Raw genomic sequence first — 23,566 nt, 5'->3', positions numbered from 1 at the left:
CCAGCCCCAGAGGGGTTGGTGGGATTTTGCTTTGTCCCACCTGTGGCTCTAAGGTGCCCCTAGCTGGACGCCCCAAAATACCCTGGTGGAGAGCCAAGCCCGCTGTTTCGCCCATGTTCCTTTTCCTCGATTAGCCACAATTCTTTTTTTCTTTCTTTTCTTTTTCTTTTTTGAGATGGCGTCTTGCTCTGTTGCCCAGGCTGGAGTGCAGTGGTGCGATCTCTGCTCACTGAAACCTCTGCCTTCTGGGTTTAAGCGATTCTCCTGCCTCAGCCTCCTGAGTAGCTGGGACTACAAGCACACACTGCCATGCCCGGCTAATTTTTTGTATTTTAGTAGAGACAGGGTTTCACCGTTGTTGCCCAGGCTGGTCTCGAACTCCTGAGCTCAGGCAATCTACCTGCTTTGGCCTCCCAAAGTGCTAAGATTACAGGGGTGAGCCACCGTGCCCGGCCGATTAGCCACAATTCTTAACAGTGAAAGAGAGACTTCCCCCCTGACTGACTGACTTCTCTTAAAAGGTTCTGAGTTAAGAAAAACAAGTTATTCCTCACAGAAAGGCTGGAGACTTTACAGGGTTTGTGTTAATCTGAAATATAATCAAAATTGAATGAATCAGGGCCGGGCGCAGTGGCTCACGCCTTTAATCCCAGCACTTTGGGAGGCTGAGGTGGGTGGATCACCTGAGGTCAGGAGTTTGAGACCAGCCTGGCCAACGTCATGAAACCCTGTCTCTACTAAAAATACAAAAATTAGCTGGGCATGGTTGTGTGTGCCTGTAATCCCAGCTACTAGGGTAGGTTGAGGCAGGAGGATCACTTGAACCCGGGAGAAGGAGGTTGCAGAAAGCTGAGATCGTGCCACCGCACTCCAGCCTGGGCAACAGAGAAAGAGAGACACTGTCTCAGAAAAAAAAAAAAAATTGAATGAATCAAAAATAAAAGAGTGTGGGCTGAGGTCAAATGTGAGAGACCTCCCCCAACAGCCTTACCATGGTGGTGTGCAACCTCCAGATCCAGTGGGAGCCCTGCTAGTCTGGGCTCCTGAATACAGATGAGGGCAACAGAACCACCTACTTGGATGCAATGGACGTGTAACGTGATAACCTCTGTAACGTCCTCCACCTCCTCCAAACAGTCAATCATATGATGAACACTAGCAGAAATGTATCAGACGTAATTTCATTTTTCTACAATATTTTATCAGCTAAATGTTCTAACTTTCAGGATTCCTAAAGTTAAGAGTCCTAGGGCCAGGGGCAGTGGCTCACACCTGTAATCCCAGCACTTTGGAAGACCGAGGCGGGCGGATCACCTGAGGTCAGGAGTTCAAGACCAGACTGACCAATATAGAGAAACCCTGTCTCTAATAAAAATACAAAATTAGTTTGGTGTGGTGGCGGATGCCTGTAATCCCAGCTACTCTGGAGGCTGAGGCAGGAGAAAGGCTTGAACCCAGGAGGCGGAGGTTGCAGTGAGCTGAGATCACGCCACAGCTCCAGACTGGGTGACAGAGCGAGACTTCATCTCAAACAAACAAACAAAAACAAAAAACAAAAAGAAAAACATATACTAGGCTTTTGTATGTTATAGTTAAAAGACAATTCAGATTGCGCTACTGCACTCCAGCCTGGGTGACAGAGTAGACTCCATCTCCAAAAAAAAAAAAAAGACAATTCAGAACATTTTCTGTGTCTGAGTTGAACACAAATAATGTATCCTAGAAACAAAGCGTTTACAACATATTCAACCCAGGTGGATCTATCATTATCGGGAAAAAAATATGTAAAAAGTTTAACACTCTATAGCTTATATGTAAATGCCAAAAACAAACAAACAATAAAAATCAAGCATGGTATAGAGTTCTCAATGCTAAATCATCCAGGTGGGATGTCACATGCCCATCTCTGAATATCTTTGGTGCACAGTTCTTAAATAAGACCAATCTCGGCCGGGTGCGGTGGCTCAAGCCTGTAATCCCAGCACTTTGGGAGGCCGAGGCGGGTGGATCACGAGGTCAGGAGATCGAGACTATCCTGGCTAACATGGTGAAACCCCGTCTCTACTAAAAATACAAAAAACTAGCCGGGCGTGGTGGTGGGCGCCTGTAGTCTCAGCTACTTGGGAGGCTGAGGCGGGAGAATGGCGTGAACCCGGGAGGCGGAGCTTGCAGTGAGCCGAGATCACGCCACTGCACTCCAGCCTGGGAGCACAGCGAGACTCCGTCTCAAAAAAAAAAAAAAAAAAAAAAAAAAAGACCAATCTCTTCCACATCCTGGCTAGTAACTTTTGTATGCGCGACAGATTTTGACCTTCCTCTTACGAGACTGGAGTTCAGAACTGAATACATTCTTTCACAATTCAGCTTGGCTCTTGCAGCTGTCCCTTCCACCGTGCCTGTTCTAAGACAGTTCACTCTCCTTTACTGCCTTTCTTCTCCCCTCCCCAACAGCAGGGTGATCTTGATCAAATCCCAAAATTATTAGTTACAAGCATTTTTTTTTTTTTTTTTGAGATGAAGTCTCGCTCTGTTGCCCAGGCTGGAGTACAGTGGCATGATCTCTACTCACTGCAAGCTCCGCCTCCCGGGTTGACACCATTCTCCTGCCTCAGCCTCTGGAGTAGCTGGGACAGCAGGCGCCCACCACCACGCCCAGCTAATTTTTTTTGTGTGTGTATTTTTAGTAGAGATGGAGTTTCACTGTGTTAGCCAGGATGGTCTTGATCTCCCAACCTCATGATCTGCCAGCCTTGGCCTCCCAAAGTGCTGGGATTACAGGCATGAGCCACCTTAGTTACAAGTTTTTAATACCTTTTGGATACGATCCTAAGACAGAAAATAATTATTTTTTTACTGGTTTACCTTCTCATTATTGAAATATTTGTTTCATGATTGGAATATTTAACTTTTAAAAATATTACGACCAGTAACAAAAGGGCAAATAACATATGATTCCACTTGAATGATGTACCTATAGTAGTCAAATTCATAGAGACAGAAAGTAGAATGGTTGTTGTCACAGATGGGGTGAGGGGAGAATGGTGAGTTACAATTTAATGGCTACTGAGTTTCAGTTTGGGATGATGAAAAAAGTTCTGGAGACGGATGGTGGTGATGGTTACACAACACTATAAATGTGCTTAATGTGACTGAACTGCGTATTTCTGGCCGAGCACAGTGGCTCACACCTGTAATCCCAGCACTTTGGGAGGCCGAGGTGGGTGGATCACCTGAGGTTGAGAGTTCGAGACCAACCTCACCAACATGGTGAAACCGTGAAACCCCATCTCTATTAAAATACAAAATTAGCCAGGAATGGTGTCACATGCCTGTAATCCCAGCTACTCTGGAGGCTGAGGCAGGAGAATCACTTGAAATTGGGAGATGGAGGTTGCAGTGAGTCAAGATTGTGTCATTGCACTCCAGCCTGGGCAACAGAGTGAGACTCTGTCTTTGGGAAAAAAAAAAAAAAAGGCCGGGCACAGTGGCTCACTCCTCTAATGCCAGCACTCTGGGAGGCTGAGGCAGGTGGATCACGAGGTCAGGAGTTCGAGACCAGCCTGGCCAACATGGTGAAACCCCTGCCTCTACTAAAAATACAAAAGTTAGCCGGGCATGGTGGCATGTACCTGTAGTCCCAACTACTTGGGAGGCTGAGGCAGAGAATCGCTTGAATCCAGGAGGCAGAGGTTACAGTGAGCCGAGATCATGCCACTGCACTGGGAGAACAGAATGAGATGCTGTCTGAAAAGAAAAAAAATTGCCAGGCACTGTGACTCACACCTGTAATCCCAGCACTTTGGGAGGCCGAGGCGGGCAGATCACAAGGTCAGGAGTTCAAGACCAGCCTGACCAACATGGTGAAACCCCCATCTCTACTAAAAATACAAAAATTAGCTGGCTATGGTGGCACGTGCCTATAATCCCAGCTACTTGTGAGGCTGAAGCAGAACTGCTTGAAGCGGGACCTGGGAGGCGGATGTTGCAGTGAGCTGAGATTGCTCCACTGCACTGCAGTCTGGGCTACAGAGTGAGACTCCGGCTCAAAAAAAAAGAATACCACAGAAGTGGTGTTGGTTCTCCTCATGGTGTCCTATTGGGGGCAGTGTCCTATCAGGAGGCACTGTCCTATCATGGTGTTAGAGTGCCTCATTCCTGGGGGCAAACTTCCATCACCTGGTTTGGGTGGATTCTGCCAGGTTTCTCTACTGCGAAGTTACTATTCCACCTTTGTAACTAATAAATATCTTGTAGGGAAATACTTCGAGACTATGTAAACATTTGTTTCTCAAACATTTAGCCACTAGCTTTAACATCCATTAATGATTCCTGCTTGAGATAATTATTATTGCGATGGTTGCCAAACAGTGCTTTTTCTATTTCCATCATTCCATCTATATTTATTAATTGGAATTCTGTAAGACCTTTCTTTTCTCACTTTTAATTCAATTACAGTGAAAGGATACAAAGAAAATCAGCAAACGGGCTCATGGATATTTGTTTTATTCTACGGGTACTATAGGTTGCTGCAAAAGTAAGTGTCAAATAATTCATCACTATCACTTATTTTAAGCTCAAACCATCCCATACTTGGCCACTGGGAGCCCCTTCAAGTTAGCTGCTGTGTCCTTCTGATATATCCCCAAAATTTTCTGAGCATTTAGTCACAAATTGTTCTAGGCACATCTTGCGTTTTCCCCTCTCCTGTCCTGGAACAGCCATTTCTCCAAGGAATCTTGTCTCCTTTTATTGGAAAAAAGTATTCAGAGCCAAGACTAGGTGTGCTCATTGCTACAAGGTGCCTGTCACTACTTCTAGGCCCTATCTTATACACTCATTTATACACATATTTCCATCTCTATGTGTGTGTATTAAGAACCCCATGTTGGCCGGGCGCGGTGGCTCAAGCCTGTAATCCCAGCACTTTGGGAGGCCAAGACGGGCGGATTACAAGGTCAGGAGATCGAGACCACCCTGGCTAACACGGTGAAACCCCGTCTCTACTAAAAAATACAAAAAAAACTAGCCAGGTGAGCTGGTGGGCGCCTGTAGTCCCAGCTACTCGGGAGGCTGAGGTAGAAGAACGGCGTAAACCCAGGAGGCGGAGCTTGCAGTGAGCTGAGATCTGGCCACTGCACTCCAGCCTGGGCGACACAGTGAGACTCCGTCTCAAAAAAAAAAAAAAAAAAAGAACCCTATGTTAGGCCGGGCACTGTGGCTCACGCCTGTAATCCCAACACTTTGGGAGGCCAAGGTGGCCGGATCATGAGGTCAGGAGATTAAGACCATCCTGGCTAACCTGGTTTAGTAGAAACCCCGTCTCTACTAAAAATACAAAAAAATAGTTAGCCGGGCGTGGTGGTATGAGTCTGTAGTCCCAGATACTTGGAAGGATGAGGCAGGAGAATTGCCTGAACAACCGGGAGGAGGTTGCAGTGAGCCAAGATCGCACCACTGCACTCCAGCCTGGGTGACAGAGTGAGACTCTGTCTCAAAAAAAAAAAAAAAAAAAGAACCTCAAGTTCATACTAATAACTCCAATAACTGCAATTCGTGGGGTCAGGGTTCATGTTTGCCAACTCCCCTTTGTAATTTATTTCTCTGTGAGAAAGCTGGCTGTCATTATCCACACATATTTACTTATTTCCCCAATCCTAGAATACATATAGGCATTTTGTTTAGAAATGGCTAAGTCCTACCCCGTGAGAAACAAATTTACTAATATTTTCTATTTTTTTTGGCTTTAGTCTTTAAGAGGATATAGTCGAATTAGTGTTTGCTAAAGTAATGTGGGCTACCCTCCCCACTGGTTCTGTTATTCATTTGTAATACAGTTAAGACTCACTTGTTATAGTTTCTATTCAGCTTTGGGCCCATGTCACATCCCCGTTGTCTAGTTAGTTATTTTTCAAGTATGAAGTTAGAACTATACCAAAAGACGTACTTACAGAAGTGCCAGTTCCTCCTACCCTTTCTGTTCCATTTCCATTCCCCCATTCTTTCAGTATAGGTAATCAAATTCATTAGTTTCTGGTCTATCCTTCCCATGTGTACTTGTGTATAGGTTTTATACAAACGAGCAGATACTTCAATATAGGCTAATTTCCTCTTCTTTCTTCCACGAAAAGGGTAACACTATAGATATTGATTTGCATTTTTTACTTAACAGTATATCCTAGTTTACAGAAGCGAGTCAACAGAGCAGGCCTGACTGCTGTCCTTAGAAAAGTCTACTTGCAGGGTCAGGCTTGGTTAGCACCTGGGAACTAGAGTTTGGGAGTTTCCACCATTCCCTAAATAAGAGTGGCTCACTGTGCCTACACTATAATGTGGTTTATGCTAAACACCTGCTTTCCTTCTAGGAGTCGGAAATTTTGCTATGTGCCAGGCAGAGGATGTCCATGCAACTAGTCCCCAGTAAAATCCCTGGGCACTGACCCACTAACAAACTCCCATGGTAGACAATAGTTCATATGTGTTGTCTCAATTTGTTCCTGAAGGAGGTTAAGTGTGTATGACTCCACTGGGAAAGGACTCTTGAAGCTTGCACTGGATTTCCTCTGGACTTTGCTCTATGCCTGCTTCCCTTTTGCTGATTTTCTTTGTATCCTTTCACTGTAATAAACTGTAGCTGTGAGAACAATTAAATGCTGAGTCCTGTGAGTTTCAGCAAATCTCAAAACCTGCAGGTGATTTTGGGGACCCCTGACACACCTGGAAATCACTCCGTATCAGTATATACAGATCTTCCTCGTTATTATATCTGGATAATACTCCATGTATGGACATACCTTATGCCATAATTTATTCAATCTCTCTCCTATATATGGGCATTTAGGTTGTTTCCAATATTTTGCAATTATAAACTGCTTAAAAGAACAACCTTGTGTATATGTATTATTATACTGCTAGAAGTGCATTTTTTTTTTTTTTTTGAGACAGAGTTTTGTTCTTGTCACCCAGGCTGGAGTGCAATGGTGCGATCTCGGCTCACTACAACCCTTTCTTCCGGGTTCAAGTGATTCTCCTGCCTCAACCTCCCAAGTAGCTGGGATTACAGGCACCCACCATCACGTCCGGCTAATTTTTTCTATTTTTAGTAGAGATGGGGTTTCACCATGTTGGCCACGCTGGTCTTGAACTCCTGATCTCAGGTGATCCACCCATTTCGTCCTTGCAAAGTGCTGGGATCACAGGTGTGAGCCACTGCGCCTGGTCTCTTTTTTTTTGAGACCGAGTCTCGCTCTGTCACCCAGGCTGGAATGCAGTGGTGCCATCTTGGCTCACTGCAACCTCCGCCTTCCACCTTCCGCCTCTGGGGTTCAAGCAGTTCTCCTGTCTCAGCCTCCTAAGTAGCTTGGATTACAGCCATGCGTCACTGCGCCCAGCTAATTTTTGTATCTTTAGTAGAGACAGGGCTTCACCATGTTGCCCAGGCTGGTCTCAAACTCCTGATCTCTGGTGATCCACCCGCCTCGGCCTCCCAAAGTGGTTGGATTATAGGCCTAGAAGTGTATCTTTTAAGGCAGGTTTCCTTGAAGTACTGGGTCAACAGGTCAAGGCAAGAGCAGTTTTGTTAAATGTTGCCAAATTCTTCCTCAGAAAGGTTGTATCAGTTTGCATTCCCACCAGCAATGTATTAGAATGTCTGTTTCCTCATAGCGTCCCTAACCAGATACGTTGTCATACATTTTCATTTTCACCCATCTGATAGTCAAAAAGTGATACCCTTAGATCAAAGGGAAAAAAGTGGTATCTCTGGTTAACTTTGCATTTCTCTAATTACATGAGGCTGACCATCTCTTATGTTTAATCACCACACACACAAACACATGCACAGTTCATTATCAAGTCTTCTCATTTTTTTCTTTCTTTCTTTTTTTTTTTTTTTGCGAGGGAGTCTTGCTCTGTCATCAGGTTGGAGTGCAGTGGCACAATCTCAGCTCACTGCAACCTCCGCCTCCTGGGTTCAAGCAATTCTCCTGCCTCAGCCTCCTGAATAGCTGGGACTAAAGGCATGCACCACCAGCTAATTTTTGTATTTTTAATAAAGACGGGGTTTCACATGTTGGCCAAGATGGTCTCAATCTCTTGACCTCGTCATCCGCCCACCTCAGCCTCCTAAAGTGCTGGGATTACAGGCGTGAGCCACCACGCCTGGCCAAAGTCCTCTCAGTTTTCTATTGGGCTTTGGTTCTTCATTCCTCAATTTAAGAGTTCTTCATATATTAGAGATATAGACCCTTTATCTCTGATACACATTGCAAATCCGTTCTCTCAATTTGTCAGTTGTCTTTTGACTGTGGGATATTTTGCCAATCTAGCAAGAGCTCTTATAAATTGAGATCAGGGGATGCCTGGGTTTTGCAAATCTGAAATGGTATGCAAATGGTATGTCTGTTTTTCTGAAAGGTCTGCAGTGTTCGGATTTCCAAAGGGTCCTGTGACCTGAGAGTGATTAGGAGCTGCTGCTGCCCCACATCTTCCACTGGCCTAACTGTGCCCCACAGGACCACTCCTGCTGAATGACCTCTAAATTGTTGAAGGCATCTCTCACGTCTCTTGACTGTTCTCTTTCACAAGTTAGACACCCAATGACCTGGCTTCCAGATGCATATTGTCAGGCTGTGTCATTAGTGTGAATACTTATCCATGAATGCCTTCCTGGTTTTTTATACCTCTCACACACATGACAACAACAGGAGAGTATAATACTCTAGCTGTGGCCTGACCAGCACATAAAGGAGCACGACCACCACTTCTCAGTCCAGATAACACATTTCCCTTAATTATTTTAAGAGCAAATTGGCTTTTCCTGGCACAAAGTCAATTCTAATTGACCTGCTAAAACATGCAGGTCTTCCGTTTCCCCTTTCCCTGTAAGTACTTCTGTTTCTTTTCACTTGTGGAGATCACTTTTTGAAACCAAGTACAAAATGTTAACATTTATATCAATTAAATTTCATTCGGCTTTATACAATTCAAAATGGAATATACACCTGGTGGAGCTGGGAGGGAGAAAAGGCATGATTTTAAAAAACAACAGGGAGGCCGGGTGCAGTGGCTCACGCCTGTGATCCCAGCACTTTGGGAGGCCGAGGTGGGTGGACCACGAGGTCAGGAGATCGAGACCATCCTGGCTAACAGGGTGAAACCCCGTTTCTACTAAAAAAAATACAAAAAATTAGCTGAGTGTGGTTGCGGGCGCCTGTAGTCCCAGCTACTCGGGAGGCTGAGGCAGGAGAATGGCATGAACCTGGGAGGTGGAGCTTGCAGTGAGCTGAGACTGCACCACTGCACTACAGCCTGGGTGACAGAGCAAGACTCCACCTCCAAAAACAAAACAGAAAAAAAGAACAGGGAGATAGTAATCTAGTTCTTAGGTTGGTTCTTATGTAAGCATGTGTATGTATATGTATGTATATATAAATATATATATGCATGTGTGTTCATTATACTTTATGCATATTACACATGCTTTTATATCAAATATTACATTAAGAAACTTTTCTCTCCTGAAGTGGCAGGTCCCTAAATTGGGGGGGAAAAAAAAAAAGAAACTTTTCTTAAGACTCAGCCCACCACATTAAGAAGCAACACAACCGGAACTTTGGGATCTTTAGTCTTTTACCTATTTAACTGTATTTTTAAAAGATAGGGCATTGGCCAGGTGCGGTGGCTCACCCTGTAATCCCAGCACTTTGGGAAGCTGAGGCGGGTGGATCACCTGAGGTCAGGAGTTCGAGACCAGCCTGACCAACATGGTGAAACCCTGTCTCTACTAAAAAAATACAAAAAAAATTAGCTGGGCATGGTGGCGGGCGCCTGAGTCCCAGCTACTCGGGAGGGTGAGGCAGGAGAATGGCGTGAACCCGGGAGGTGGAGCTTGCTGTGAGCTGAGATCGCACCATTGCACTCCAGCCTGGGCAACAAGAGCGAAACTCCATCTCAAAACAAAACAAAACAAAACAAAACAAAAGATAGGGCATCACAGTGTAAACTCAAATATCATGTTCAAATGTTACTTAATGCTTCATTCATTCCTAATCATAGTCACTGTATGAAGCCTACTAACAACAATTAACTGCCCTTTATCCTGTGTAAAGAAATGATGGATGTTATCAAGAGCAGGATGGGAGCGTAGCCCAGGCAGCCCAAAGAATATGAACTTGTTGGGGGTTTAGAGCAGGGGTTGGCAAATCACAGCCCTCAGGCCAGCAGCCTGTGCTAATAAATAAAGTTTTACTGGAATACAGTCACTTTCATTCATTTATGTATTGCTTCTGCCCACTTTATGCTATAATGGCAAAGCTGAGTTGTTCCAAAAGAGATCATATACGGCCTGGCATGGTGGCTCATGCCTGTAATCCCAGCACGTTGGGAGGCTGAGGTGGGTGGATCACAGGTCAGGAGTTCAAAACCAGCCTGGTCAACATAGTGAAACTCTGTCTCTACTAAAAATACAAAAAAATTAGCCAGGCGTGGTGGCCGGCGCCTGTAATCCCAGCAACTCAGGAGGCTGAGGCAGGAGAATCGCTTGATCCCAGGAGGCGAAGGTTGCAGTGAGGCAAGATCACACCACTGCAATCTGGCCTGGGAGACAGTGCGAGACTCCATCTCAAAACAAAAACAACAGGCCGGGCGCGGTGGCTCAAGCCTGTAATCCCAACACTTTTGGAGGCCGAGACGGGCGGATCACGAGGTCAGAAGATCGAGACCATCCTGGCTGACACGGTGAAACCCCGTCTCTACTAAAAAATACGAAAACTTAGCCGGGCGAGGTGGCGGGCGCCTGTAGTCCCAGCTACTCGGGAGGCTGAGGCAGGAGAATGGCGTAAAAACCCGGGAGGCGGAGCTTGCAGTGAGCTGAGATCCGGCCACTGCACTCCAGCCTGGGCGACACAGCGAGACTCCGTCTCAAAAACAAACAAACAAACAAACAAACAAACAAAACCAACAAACAAAAAAGGAGACCACATGACCTGCACAGCCTAAAAGATTTACTATGTGGCCCTGACAGAAAAAGTTTGCTGACCCCTGGCTTAGAAAACCATCTAGTGGAGGGAGTCCGCTGGGCAGGTACATTCCTTTAAGAATCTGGAAGGCCCGACCGGGTGCGGTGTCTCATGCCTGTAACTCAGCATTTTGGGAGGCCGAGATGGTTGGATCACCTGAAGTCAGGGGTTCTAGACCAGCCTGGTTAACATGGTGAAGCCCCATCTCTACTAAAACTACAAAAATTAGCCGGGCGTGGTGGTAGGTGCCTATAATCCTAGCTAGTAAGGAAGCTGAGGCAGGAGAATCACTTAAACCTGGGAGGCGGAGGTTGCAGTGAGCCGGGATCTAACCACTGCACTCCAGCCAGGGCGATAGAGCAAGACTCTGTCTCAAAAAAAAAGAAAAAAGAATTTGGAGGGCCGAGCTCAGTGGCTCACGCCTGTAATCCCAGCACTTTGAGAAGCCGAGGTGCGAGGATTGCTTGAGCCGAGGAATTTGAGACCAGCCTAGGTAACAAACTAAGACTCTGTCTCTATTTAAAAAAAAAAATTTTTTTGAGACCATCACACTATCATAGTTCACTTAGTCTCAACTAACCAGTCTCTCTGGGTATAAATTAAAGCGTACATCGGCTGGTTATGGTGGCTCACGCCTGTAATCCCACCACTTTAGAAGGCTGAGCTGCGTGGATAACTTAAGTAAGGAGTTCGAGACCAGCCTGGCCACCATGACGAAACCCCATTGCTACTAAAAATGCAAAAAAATCAGCTGGGCATGGTGGCTCATGCCATAATCACAGCTATTTGGGAGGCTGAGGCAAGAGAATCACTTGAACCTGGGAGGCAGAGGTTGCAGTGAGCCAAGATTGTTCCACTGCACTCCAGCCTGGGCGACAGAACGAGACCTTTTTTTTTTTTTTTTTTTTTTAAAAAAAAAAAAAGGCCTCCCTTCAAAGGTTTCTCTGTAATACCTCACTCCAACCTACCAAAACATAAGGACTGAGTATATCTATATCATTTCTTAACATCAAATGCTGAAATACCACATGATTTTCACAGACTCAATATTTCATATACAGTCACTGCTTCAGAGAAGTGACACTTTTTTACTAAGCACTTCCTCTCTTCAAGTGTCTGATACGACACAAATTTTTTAAAAGATCATCAAAACAAAGTTAACTTCAAAATCAACACTTCCGAAATGTTTCAAGAATAAATCATAAGCTAACCGTCAGCATCTGTATTTTATCAAGAGAAAGCTGTCATTCACACTCAAGTCTTCGGAATGGAGATTTCATTTCTTACCTGACTTGGGCTAATCTTTTCTTCAGCAGCTGTGGAATGTTGATGTGGATCTTCCTTTGCTCCCTCAGAAGGTTCTCTTACAATTTCCGCCTGGCCCCCTGGATCTCTGAAGACCTTTGGCTCCATGCTCTTGCTTCTCTTTGCCCTATCCAAGATCCCAGATGCCACAGAACCTCCTGCTGTGGAGTCCACTAACCCACATTGCCCAGGCTCACTCCCAGGATCCAAGGTTTCATAGGTTTCTTCACAACAACTCTCCACACGAGTCCTCTGCAGCTCCAAGGGCAATGCCCTACTCTGACTTAAAAGAGGGCTTGAGGCTCCAGGTTTTACATTTGGAATCACACTTGGCTCAGGATCAGCATGAAGCTCTCTGGAGACACTTACTGGGAGTTCAGAGTATAATTCCTGTACCACGGCAGACATGGAGGAATCAAGTGGAACTGGCTGAGTCTCTACTCCAGATGACAGCATTAGGGCAGATGCAGATTATGGAGTCAAGTCTTTTATATCAAACGATTCACCCTGACACAAATCACAGGAAGGGATAAAAGTTTAAAACCTTGATAGGTTAGAAGAAGGCTGCCTCAGTTCAAACCGGCTACAATGAAAAAAATAAGTTCTACTTTAAATGCTAGCATCATCTGGCACCAAAAATTTCTCCTTGATGAATTTGTAGAAAAATAAATACCTTAACCTTTAATAGGCATTTGACTAATCTCAATTCAAATACTGTCTTATGAACGATTCTTAATTTAAATGTGAAGGGCCAGCCAATGTAGATGAGAATAAGACGTGCCTGAAGCATCCAAGGATAGACCTGATGTAAATTTGAAAATAAAGACGGTTTTCTGTTTGTTTTCATGGGCATGAACCTTACCTCTTTTGTTCACTGCTATATCCCCATGCTATCCCATAGTACATACTCAGCAAATATTTGTTGAACATATACTGAGGGACTCTGGAAAATTTCATATACTGATTTTTCCTTTTTGAGGGAGGATAGGGATAAAGTGGGATTCCATTCCTTTACTGCTTACTAAATACTTGAGCTCTCTCTACCCAGCCTAGCACGAGAAACTACTAAACCAGCTCGTTAGCAGAATCCTTCCTGATTTTTATCCTGCATCTTCAGATTTTCCAAGTGTTTTCCACAGTCATCACTCATTTGATTCTCATAACAACCCTTTGAGCTAAGTAGGGCAGCTATCAGCTTCTTGTTATAGATCCTAACACCACACCTGAGGAGGTTAAATATGACCTGCCTAAAATATTACATGGTTGTCTGAGAGAATGGAGATGAAGGTGTATCAAGAAAGAGCTTCCACTGTGTTCATAATGTTTCATTTCTTACATTGAATGGTAGCAACAGGTTATTTGCTGAAACACTTATATCTAAGCAGTTTGTAACACTACACTATACAAGTAGCCAAAACACATACATACTCAGGGCCAGGGGTTCTTGACTTGTAACTTTTCCAGTTCAGTGTACCAAACATGCAGTTTCCACAACAACAAAATCCACTTTGACCATTCTGATCAGTCTGAATGTTTACAGGCCTTGAAATAAATCTTGCCTAAGTAGGGGGGAAAAAAATCTGCTTTGACCTGACCAAGGCAGAAATTGGTTAGCCAGATAAGATACTTCAAGCTTTCATTTCTTTTTAGACAGGATCTTGCTCTGTCACCCAGGCTAGAGTACCGTGGTGCAATCGTTCCTCATCGCAGCCTCCCTCTCCCAGACTCAAGTGACCCTCCTGCCTCAGCCTCCTGTAGCTGGGACAGGTGCACATCACCACACCTGGCTAATTTTTTTATTTTTTTGAGACGGAGTCTCGCTCTGTCGCCCAGGCTGGAGTGTAGTGGCGTGATCTTGGCTCACTGCAATCTCCGCCTCCCAGGTTCAAGTGATTCTTCTGCCTCAGCCTCCTGAGTAGCTGGGACTACAGGCGTGTGCCACCACGCCTGGCTAATTTTTGTATTTTTAGTAGAGACAAGGTTTCACCATGTTGGCCAGGTTGGTCTTGAACTCCTGACCTCATAATCTGCCCACCTCGCCTTCCAAAGTGCTGGGATTACAGGCATGAGCCACTGTGCCTGGCCACACCTGGCTAGTTTTTTTTTTTTTTTTGGTGGAGACAAGTTTTGATACGTTGTCCAGGATGGTCTCCAACTCCTGAGCTCAAGCAATCCTCCTGCCTTGGCCCCGCAAAGTGCTGGGATTATAGGCACGAGTCACCATGCCTGACCCACACTTTCATTCTTGATGCTTTCCCTAACCCTAAACAAAAGGAGAGAAAAGATGAACTTTAATGAATCTTCCCAAAGGTAAAAAAGCGTAACGTTATAATACTAACTTAAATACCAGAAGTGATAAGAAATCAGATTGCTGTTCCATGATGTTTAGGTAACACAGAAAGGCAAATTTTAAAAATTAAATCCAAAACATTAGGCTGGGCACAGTGGCTCGCACCTGTAATCCCAGCACTTTGGGAGGCTGAGGCAGGCAGATCACTTGAAGTCAGGAGTTCGAGAATAGCCTGATCAATATGGTGAAATCCAGTCTCTACTAAAAATACCAAAATTAGCTGGGCATGGTGGCAGGCTACTTGGGAGGCTGAGGTACGAGAATCACTTGAACCCAGGAGGTGAAGGTTGCAGTGAGCTGAGATCGCGCTACTGCACTCCAGCCTGGGCAACAAAGCAAGACTCCCATCTCAAAGAAAAAAATGAACAAGCAACAAAACAAAACATTACCAAGAGATAAACTGTGTGTATAGGGCAAGAACGAGAATCAGATGAGATTTCGGATGTGAAAAGCTTTCATAAACAGTGCTGTAAGGCTGGGTGCGGCGGCTCATGCCTATAATCCCAGCACTTTGGGAGGCCCAGGCAGGCGGATCACCTAAGGTCAGGAGTTAGAGACCAACCTGGCCAACATGGTGAAACCCTGTCTCTACTAAAAAGAAAATTAGCTGGGCACGACGGCAGGTGCCTGTAGTCCCAGCTACTCGGGAGGCTGAGGCAGGAGAATTACTTGAACCCGGGAGGCGGAGGTTGCAGCGAGCCAAGATCATACCACTGCACTCCAGCCTGGGTGACAGAGCCAGACTCTGTCTCAAAAACAGTGCTGAGAGAAATGTATCCCTTTTAGATCTAGAATCTTCCCCTTTCTCCTTTATTTCCAGATAAAGATCTTTCTAGGGGCACTTCAGATTTTAGGCCATTTGTGTGTGTGTGTGTAAGGTGGGGGATGGGGGAGGCTAGTAGAGATAATGTGGAGTTGCTATTTGATGCCAAAAATAAGTAGGAAGTACTCAATTTTAATTTGGTTCAGTTTTCCTTTCCCAACAACATACACAGTCCATTTTTCAGCTGTCACAGCACATACAGATTTGAAGAGTAAATGCAGGAAAGGATACGGCAAAACAGCAGATTTTTCAAAGGAGATGGCCTTCTTGGGTCTCTGCCACCTTATGCATCTGACCCTGCCTACCACACAGACATGGGTGTTCTTAAAACTTAATCCTTGATTCTTCCCTTTTTAGGCTTCACTTTCTTGATAACCTCATCTTTTTCTGCAGCCTCTGTGATGAGGATGACTCAAAACTCTTCCTTTTTATCTTTTTTGGGATGGAGTCTTGCTCTGTTGCCCAGGCTGGATGGAGTGCAGTGGCGCCATCTCGGCTCACTGCAATCTCCGCCTCCCAGGTTCAAGGATTATCCTGCCTCTGTCTCCTGAATAGTTGGGATTACAGGCATGTGCCATCATGCCTGGCTAATTTTTGTATTTTTAGTAGAGATGGGGTTTCACCATGTTGGCCAGGCTGGTCTTGAACTCCTGACCTCAAGTAATCCGCCTGCCTCGGCCTCCCAAAGTGCTGGGATTAAGGGTGTGAGCCACCGCACCTGGCCTAAAACTCTTCCTTTAAGCACAGAGTTACCATAGACTCAGCAACTCCCCTCATAGGTATATATGCACAAAACATACGTCCACATAAAAATTTGTACACAAATGTCTTTAGCAGCACTACTCACAATAGTCAAAAAGTAGAAACAATCCAAATATCCATCAACTGATGGATGCATAAACAAAATGTGGTACAGCCATACAATAGAGTATTATTCAACCATAAAAAGGAATGGAGAAATAATACATGTTACAACACGAATGAACCTTGAAGACATCATGCTAAGTGGAAGAAGCCAGTCACAGAAAATCACATATTACAAGATCCCCTGCATAGGAATGTCTAGAATTGGCAAATCTTACTACGAACCCAGCTATTAACAAGGGAGGATCACACCCATGAGAGGCCAAGGTGGGCAGATCACGAGGTCAGGAGTTGGGAGACCATCCTGGGTAATACGGTGATACCCCATCTCCACTAAAAATACAAAAAATTAGCTGGGCATGGTGGTACGTGCCTGTAGTCCCAGCTGCTCTGGAGGCTGAGGCAGGAGAATTGCTTGAACCTGGGAGGCAGAGGTTGCAGTGAGCCAAGATTGTGCAACTGCACTCCAGCCTGGGAGACAAGAGCGAACTCCATCCAAAAAAAAAAAGGCTGGGATTCTTGGAGAAATCAGGAGTGGACAGCTGATGGACACAGAGTTCCTTTTTCGAGTAATAAAAATTTTCTAAAGTTGATTATGGTGATGGTTGTAGAACTCTGCGACTATACCAAAAACCACTGACTGGTACAATTTAAATCAGTCAATTGTCTGGCATATGAATTAAATCTTAACAAAAATAATTTCTTTTAAAAAAGAAACCTGACCAGAAGCAGTGGCTCACACCTGTAATCCCAGCACTTTGGGAGGCCGAGGTGGGTGGATCACCCGAGGTCAGGAGTTCCAGACCAGAATGGCCAACAAGGTAAAATCCCGTCTCTACTAAAAAATTAGCTGGGCGTGTTGGCGAACACCTGTAATCCCAGCTACTTGGGAGGCTGAGGCAGGAGAATTGCTTGAACCTGGAAGGCAGAGGTTGCAGTGACCTGAGATGGGGCCACTGCATTCCAGACTGGGTGACACAGAGAGACCCTGTCTCAAAAAAAAAAAGGAACCTGACCCTGACCCCAACCTTTCTCTCAATTCCTAACCTACATTTCACTTGCAAGAATGGCACCCCCAAAACTTACCATGTTTAAAACACAATTCATTCAATCTATTGAATAACTGAGTCTTTCTACATGCAAACAGCTTTGAGAAACAAGGATAAATAAGATGCCCTCAGTAAACTTACATGCTCATTCCTTCTTTTTTAAAAAAAAAAAAAAAAAAAAGAGTCAGGTCTTGCTGTGTCACCCAGGCTGGAGTGTGGTGGTGCAATCAGCTCACTATAACCTTGAACTCCTGGGCTCAAGTAATCCTTCCGCCTCAGCATGCCTGGCTAATTTTTTTTTTTTTTTTGAGACGGAGTTTCCCTCTTGTTGCCCAGGTGGGAGTGCAACACTGAGATCTCTGCTCACCACAATCTCCACCTCCTGGGTTCAAGCGATTCTCCTGCCCCAACCTCCTGAGTAGCTGGGATTACAGGCATTCGCCACCACGCCCAGCTAATTTTGTATTTTTAGTAGAGACGGGGTTTCTCCATGTTGGTCAGGCTGATCTCAAACTCCTGACCTCAAGTGATCAGCCTGCCTTGGCCTCCCAAACTGCTGGGATTACAGGTGAGAGCCACTGTGCCTGGCCTAATTTTTTTTTTTTGTAGATAATTTTGTAGGTCTTGTTATGTTGCCCAGGCTGGTCTCAAACTCCTGGGTTCAAGCAATCCTCCCACCTCAGCCTCCCAAAAGTGCTGGAATTACAAGCGTGAGCCACTATGACTAGCCACATGCTTATTCTTAATCCTGTTGCTTCTCAGAAAACACATCATCATTATTCTGGAGCTCAGATTTGAATGAATCCCCAGCCATAACCATATCTGACTTCCCCTCACCATTCAATCAGCACTTGCAGCCTGTGGACTCAACTCCCTGCAGTGTTTCTAGTAAATTCTACTCCTTTCCATCCCCAAGGCTCTAGCTCAACATTTTGTTCCAAATGTTGCTCCACATAGAGTCATGCACAAATACAGGTTTACTAAACAGATCTTTATCATAAAGAGTCGACACTGACAATCACATAAAATGGTTCATCTCTTGATACTCCTGTTCGGACCAAATTCTAAGAATTTTCAACCTGTAAAACGACTAGCCACACTGGCTAGATAAGCAAAACAGACACCCCCTCCTTTTTCTCCTGGACTAATTCTGGGTCCTCAAATTTCTGAGCAGAATTGCAGATCTATTACCAAGAACAGCTGGAACGTTCAGAAGTGAGGTGATATTTAGAGGCAAGCCTAGAGTGGCAGGTTAAACTTATTTTCAGCTCAGTAGCTTACACCATCTATCAAAATATTGATAATGCTACAAGGCTGCAGTAACAGAACCCGATTTTGAGAAGACATTCAAGTTCGTTAAAACTAAATTTCTGAATGCAATGGAGCAATCTAAAAGGATGATGTAAAAATATATCTCTACAGTGAGGCTTGGTGGCTCATGCCTGTAATACCAGCAGTTTGGGAGGCTGAGGTGGGCAGATCACTTGAGGTCAAGAGTTCAAGACCAGCCTGACCAACACGGTGAAACCCTATCTCTACTAAAAAATGCAAAATTTAGCCGGGCATGGTGGCAGGAGCCTGTAATCTCAGCTACTTGGGAGGGTAAGGCACAAGAATCCCTGGAACCTGGGAGGCGGAGGTTGCAGTGAGCAGAGATCACGACACTGTACTTTAGCCTGGGCAACAGAGGGAGACTCAGTCTCAAAACAAAACAAAACAAAACAATATATATATATATAAGGCAAATATCACAGTGTCACCTTGGACAAAAGCATCACCAATGACTTATCTGCATGTTGAACTTAACTTCAAACTGTGGACTCAAGCAATCCTCCTGCCTCAGCCTCCTAAGCAGCCAGGACTACAGGTGCGAGGCAGTGAACCCAGCAAATACTTTTATTTTTTGTAGAGACAGGGTCTCACTACATTGCCCAGGCTGGTCTTGAGCTCCTGGCCTCAAGTGATTCTCCCACCTCGGCCTCCCAGAGTGAGCTGCTGCACCCAGCCTTGTACTTAGTTTTCAAAACAGTGAGTATATATTACTTATGTTAAAATGTCTAACCATTATTTCTCAAGATCTAAATGCACAGCAATAAAAACAGCTGGTAAGTTTATTATCCTTTTGTTTTATCAGTATTTTTCCAGCTGTCAGCTCTCTGCCTTAACCATCAATGTTTTTACATTAAAGTGTTCAGTGTGAAGTGAAAGGGAAGAGTGAGTAACACATGCCTATAAAATGTAGACAGGGATTTACAGCTTAATCTTTGCTAATCACTTCTATTAACCTATTGGGTGAGGATACCAGATAATTACCTAGTTTGAGGTATAGGCAAAAAATAAACCATAGATTTATGAATGACTCTTGACAGCTGCTACTGGCTTGTCTTTATCACAACACAAATAAGTACTGTATTAGATTGTGTAGGGAATGGATTTATTCCCAAAAAGTGACTAATACTTATAGGAAGTATGAAAATTATTATTATTCCAGTAAAAGTAGAAATTATTTTATGTTGAGGACAATTATTTCATGCTCGCTCTTTGCAAATGCACAAATACTTCCCAGCAGTCTTTTTTTTTTTTTTTTTTTTTGACACGGAGTCTCGCCGTTGCCCAGGTTGGAGTGCAGTGGCGCAATCTTGGCTCACTGCAAGCTCTGCCTCCTGGGTTCACGCCATTCTCCTACCTCAGTCTCCCAAGTATAGCTGGGACTATGGGTGCCTGCCACCATGCCCGGCTAATTTTTTGTTTGTTTGTTTTTTGTATTTTTAGTAGAGACGGGGTTTGACCGTGTTAGCCAGGATGGTCTTGATCTCCTGACCTCGTGATCTGCCCGCCTCAGCCTCCCAAAGTGCTGGGATTACAGGCCTGAGCCACTGCACCCGGCCCTCTTCCAGCAGTCTTTTTTTTTTTTTTTTTTTTTTGAGACAGAGTCTTGCTCTATTGCCCAGACTGAAGTGCAATGGCATGATCTTGGCTCATGCAACCTCCGCCTCCCGGGTTCAAGCGATTCTTCTCCCTCGGCCTCCTGAGTAGCTGGGATTACAGGTGCCCGCCACCACGCCCGGCTAATTTTTTGTAATTTTAGTAGAGATGGGGTTTCACTGTGTTAGCTAGGATGGTCTTGATCTCCTGACCTCGTGATCTGCCCACCTCAGCCTCCCGAAGTGCTGGGATTATAAGCGTGAGTGAGCCACTGCGCCCGGCCTAACTGCTGGTCTCTTCAGTAGGAAGCCAGGGTCCCTTATCCTGCTCCCACATACTAGCTGCTGAGTCTTGAGTGTGTTAAGTGAAAGTTAAGTGAACTTTCCCGGGCTTGTTTTTCACATATTCATCAAAATAAGTTCAAAGGGTCCTATCACCCATAAAAAATCCCAAGACTCCAAAGAATAACTTTTCTATTTCCCTTTGTTTCAGAAAAGCACACCTACAGACACCAACAATGGTGGTATAGAGCTCCCACTAATCCCCTCTGCAATTACTCGAAGGCATTTGAGGTAATTTAAGAACACTTTACATATAAAAAAAGATGGTAAGCTTTCCTTTAGCGTGCTTTCAGGTAATTTGGCAGTGTTAATTCCTAGCCCACCAAAAAAACAAAAACAGGAAAACAAACCTACCAGTGAAGGATTAACATTGCTGCTCTCAATCTCATCAGAATACATTTTATAACACTAAAAACCTGACAAAGTGGCAACTTTTAGTCATTCAAACACTCCCCAAAAGTTCTAGAGGTTGAAAATTTACAACAGGCAAAAAATAAGAAAGCAAAAAAAAAAAAAAAAAAAAACCCACAAAGAAAACAGAACCTAAAACCGTGTGCCCCAACAATCCCGAATCTGAAAGTCTCCCCTCCCTTTAATTCCAAAGCAAAGGGGCTGTTAATAACACTAGGCACTGCCATGCTTGCTTCAGGGAACAATACTCACAATAATGACCAGGCCCTCAGAAGCTCGCAATACTCTTTTCACCTTGAGAAAGGGGCTTTCTTTTCCAAAGATTCAGACATTGTAGTCATTCCCTCCGTGAGGGAATTTGGAGAATGGGCCTCTTCTTGAGAAAGAGAAAGAAGAGTCTTTTAATAAAATCCCAAGACAAACTGAAAGTGAGGCAGGGAAGTTCATACACTAAACAGGGCCAAGCGCTTCAACGAGGAGCGTGCAGAAAATCTCAAAAGCATCAAGGACTATTTCCCATTTCCTCCCTTTAATAACATCCAGAAAAAGGATCCCTCTGTCTCCACATAAGGAGTGAAACCGTGGAAAAGCTCCTGATTTCTACTGACAGAGGCTTCCTGTATAAAAGATTTTCATCTCTTTTACAAAGGAAAAGGAGAAAAGAAACAATCTGTGTCATTCTGGATATACAAGAGGGAAGAGATCGCTCCTCAAAGGTACAGAGTCTTCATTTTCTTGGGAGAGCAAAAGAAAGGAAGAACTTGGAATCGCCCACTTGCGGGGTGGGAAGGACGTGCAGATGGAATATTTTTTGTCACTACAGTAAGTCAGGGAGTGGGAGAGGACATCTCTAACCAGTCAGGAAGAAGTGATACCTTCTGTGGACAAAGGAAGGGCTGGCTTCTGGCATCAGGTCTCCCTTTCTCTTAAGAGGACAGACCTGTTTCCAAAAGCTAAGTCTTTTTTTTCTAGATTATTTTCATTGATGTTCTCTTTGTTAATTTGGGGGAGTATTGTACAGTAGGATCTAAGGGGACTGGAAATGTCTCTTTCTCTAACCCCTAAGTGGGAGGGAGTCTTCCACTCCAGTGAGAAAGGATGCTCGAACACTTGTGATGGGGGTTGGGAGGGGCGCGCATGGAAAAATATGCTTCTCTGTGCAAGATATTAATTTTCTTTTTTAACAGATGAAGTTAATAGTAACAGCAACAGCTTACCAAAAGCTTACTATGTAATTAGTATTTACACAAATGCTCCCTTAGCCCGCATGACAATTTTAAGAAAACAGAACCCAAATTGGAGATGGACTGAGATTGAGACAAGTTAAACAAATAGTCAAGGTCACAAAGATGTTAAGTGAGAGACCCAGGTTTGTAACTATCACACTCCAAAAGCCATGCTCTTAATTGTGCAAGGGAAAGGAGCTCACTGCACACCAAGAGGCTTAAAGGGAAGAAGAGAAGCGAGGCTCCCTCTGTGGACATCGCGATGGGAGAGGGAGAAAGGTTGACTTCTGATACCATAAAGTAAATTTTCAGGGTCTTCCTCTCCGTATCTTGGGGTACACGTGAAAAATAAAGGAGGAAGGTAAGTCTCTTTCTTACTGGGAAGAAAGATCCCCTCTGTCACTTTCAGGCAAGTTGAGTCTCACTCTTCACCTGGGGGACGCTGACCAAAGTTGGGGGAAAGGTCTCATTTAGGGGTTATCTCTTACTCCTCCTCAGGATAAGTTCAGAATGCCCCTCGAACCCCGGGAGTGGGTCTCCCTCTGCTGACCAACGGATGAGCGCTAAGAAAGAGCGTACGCCTCCGATAAGGGGCGTCGTCCTCTGCGAGGAGATAAGTTGGGGGATCCCTGTCGTATCGAGGTTGAAGAGGAGTCTCTCTCCCGCGTCGGAGCCATGACTTGGAGAAGCCGCTTTTCTCTCTAGCGACGCGGGGCCTGGTCTCCTCCCTCTCCCTGGGTCGTTCAGCCGCCCACAGGGCAGCCTTGGTTCCTTTCCGCGCCCCAAGAGGGCGGGGGGCCCGGACTACCCTTTAGCCAGCACCACCCGGCGGAGGGTCCCTTTAGGGCGGAGTGGGGCGGGGCGGCTACGCCCGAAGCCTTCCAGTCCCCGGCCTCTTACCCTGAGACCTGCTCCGCGGCCCGCGCTTGCCCAGCCAGCTCAGCCTCTGCAGCTGCAGCCCAGTCGTCGCCAAGTCTACCTGAGCCTACGGAGCCGACAGAGCCCGGGGGCGCTCCGGCCGCCGCCACCTCTTCGTCTCTATGGTCCCCCTGCACTTCCTCATCCGGGGCCCGAGCCAGCCATGCGGACTCGCCCAAATCCCGCCCCCGCACCGCGCGCGCGCACTCCAAGGGGAGGCTCTTCCTGCTTCTGACCTCCCGCCCTCTGCTAACCCCAGCCTCCCTCAATCCCGCCCCTGCGACTCAAATTTTTAAAGGGAAGCACAACTTTTGGCGCTGCTCCCGCTGAGCCACAGGA

At 45.2% G+C, this 23,566-nt stretch overlaps 1 protein-coding gene across 10 annotated transcripts in view; it reads right to left on the bottom strand.

Annotated features, from left to right (window-relative positions):
• PRR14L (proline rich 14 like) overlaps positions 1–23,416 on the bottom strand; it is a 70,564-nt gene extending 47,148 nt beyond the window's left edge. For 2 of the 10 annotated variants that reach the window (XM_017944583.3, XM_031655949.1), the window contains exons 1-2: positions 23,210–23,414; positions 12,303–12,827 (exon numbers count right to left, since the gene is read on the bottom strand). In XM_017944583.3, the coding sequence (XP_017800072.2) occupies positions 12,303–12,776 (474 nt within the window). In that variant the 5' untranslated portion in view covers positions 12,777–12,827; positions 23,210–23,414. 10 annotated transcript variants of the gene reach the window in all.
• Between the last annotated feature and the right edge of the window lie 150 nt (positions 23,417–23,566).

Source organism: Papio anubis, chromosome 16 (genome assembly GCF_008728515.1).
Source record: "Papio anubis isolate 15944 chromosome 16, Panubis1.0, whole genome shotgun sequence".
Taxonomy (NCBI): Eukaryota; Metazoa; Chordata; class Mammalia; order Primates; family Cercopithecidae; genus Papio; species Papio anubis.
This window is presented reverse-complemented; position numbering and strand designations above follow the sequence as displayed.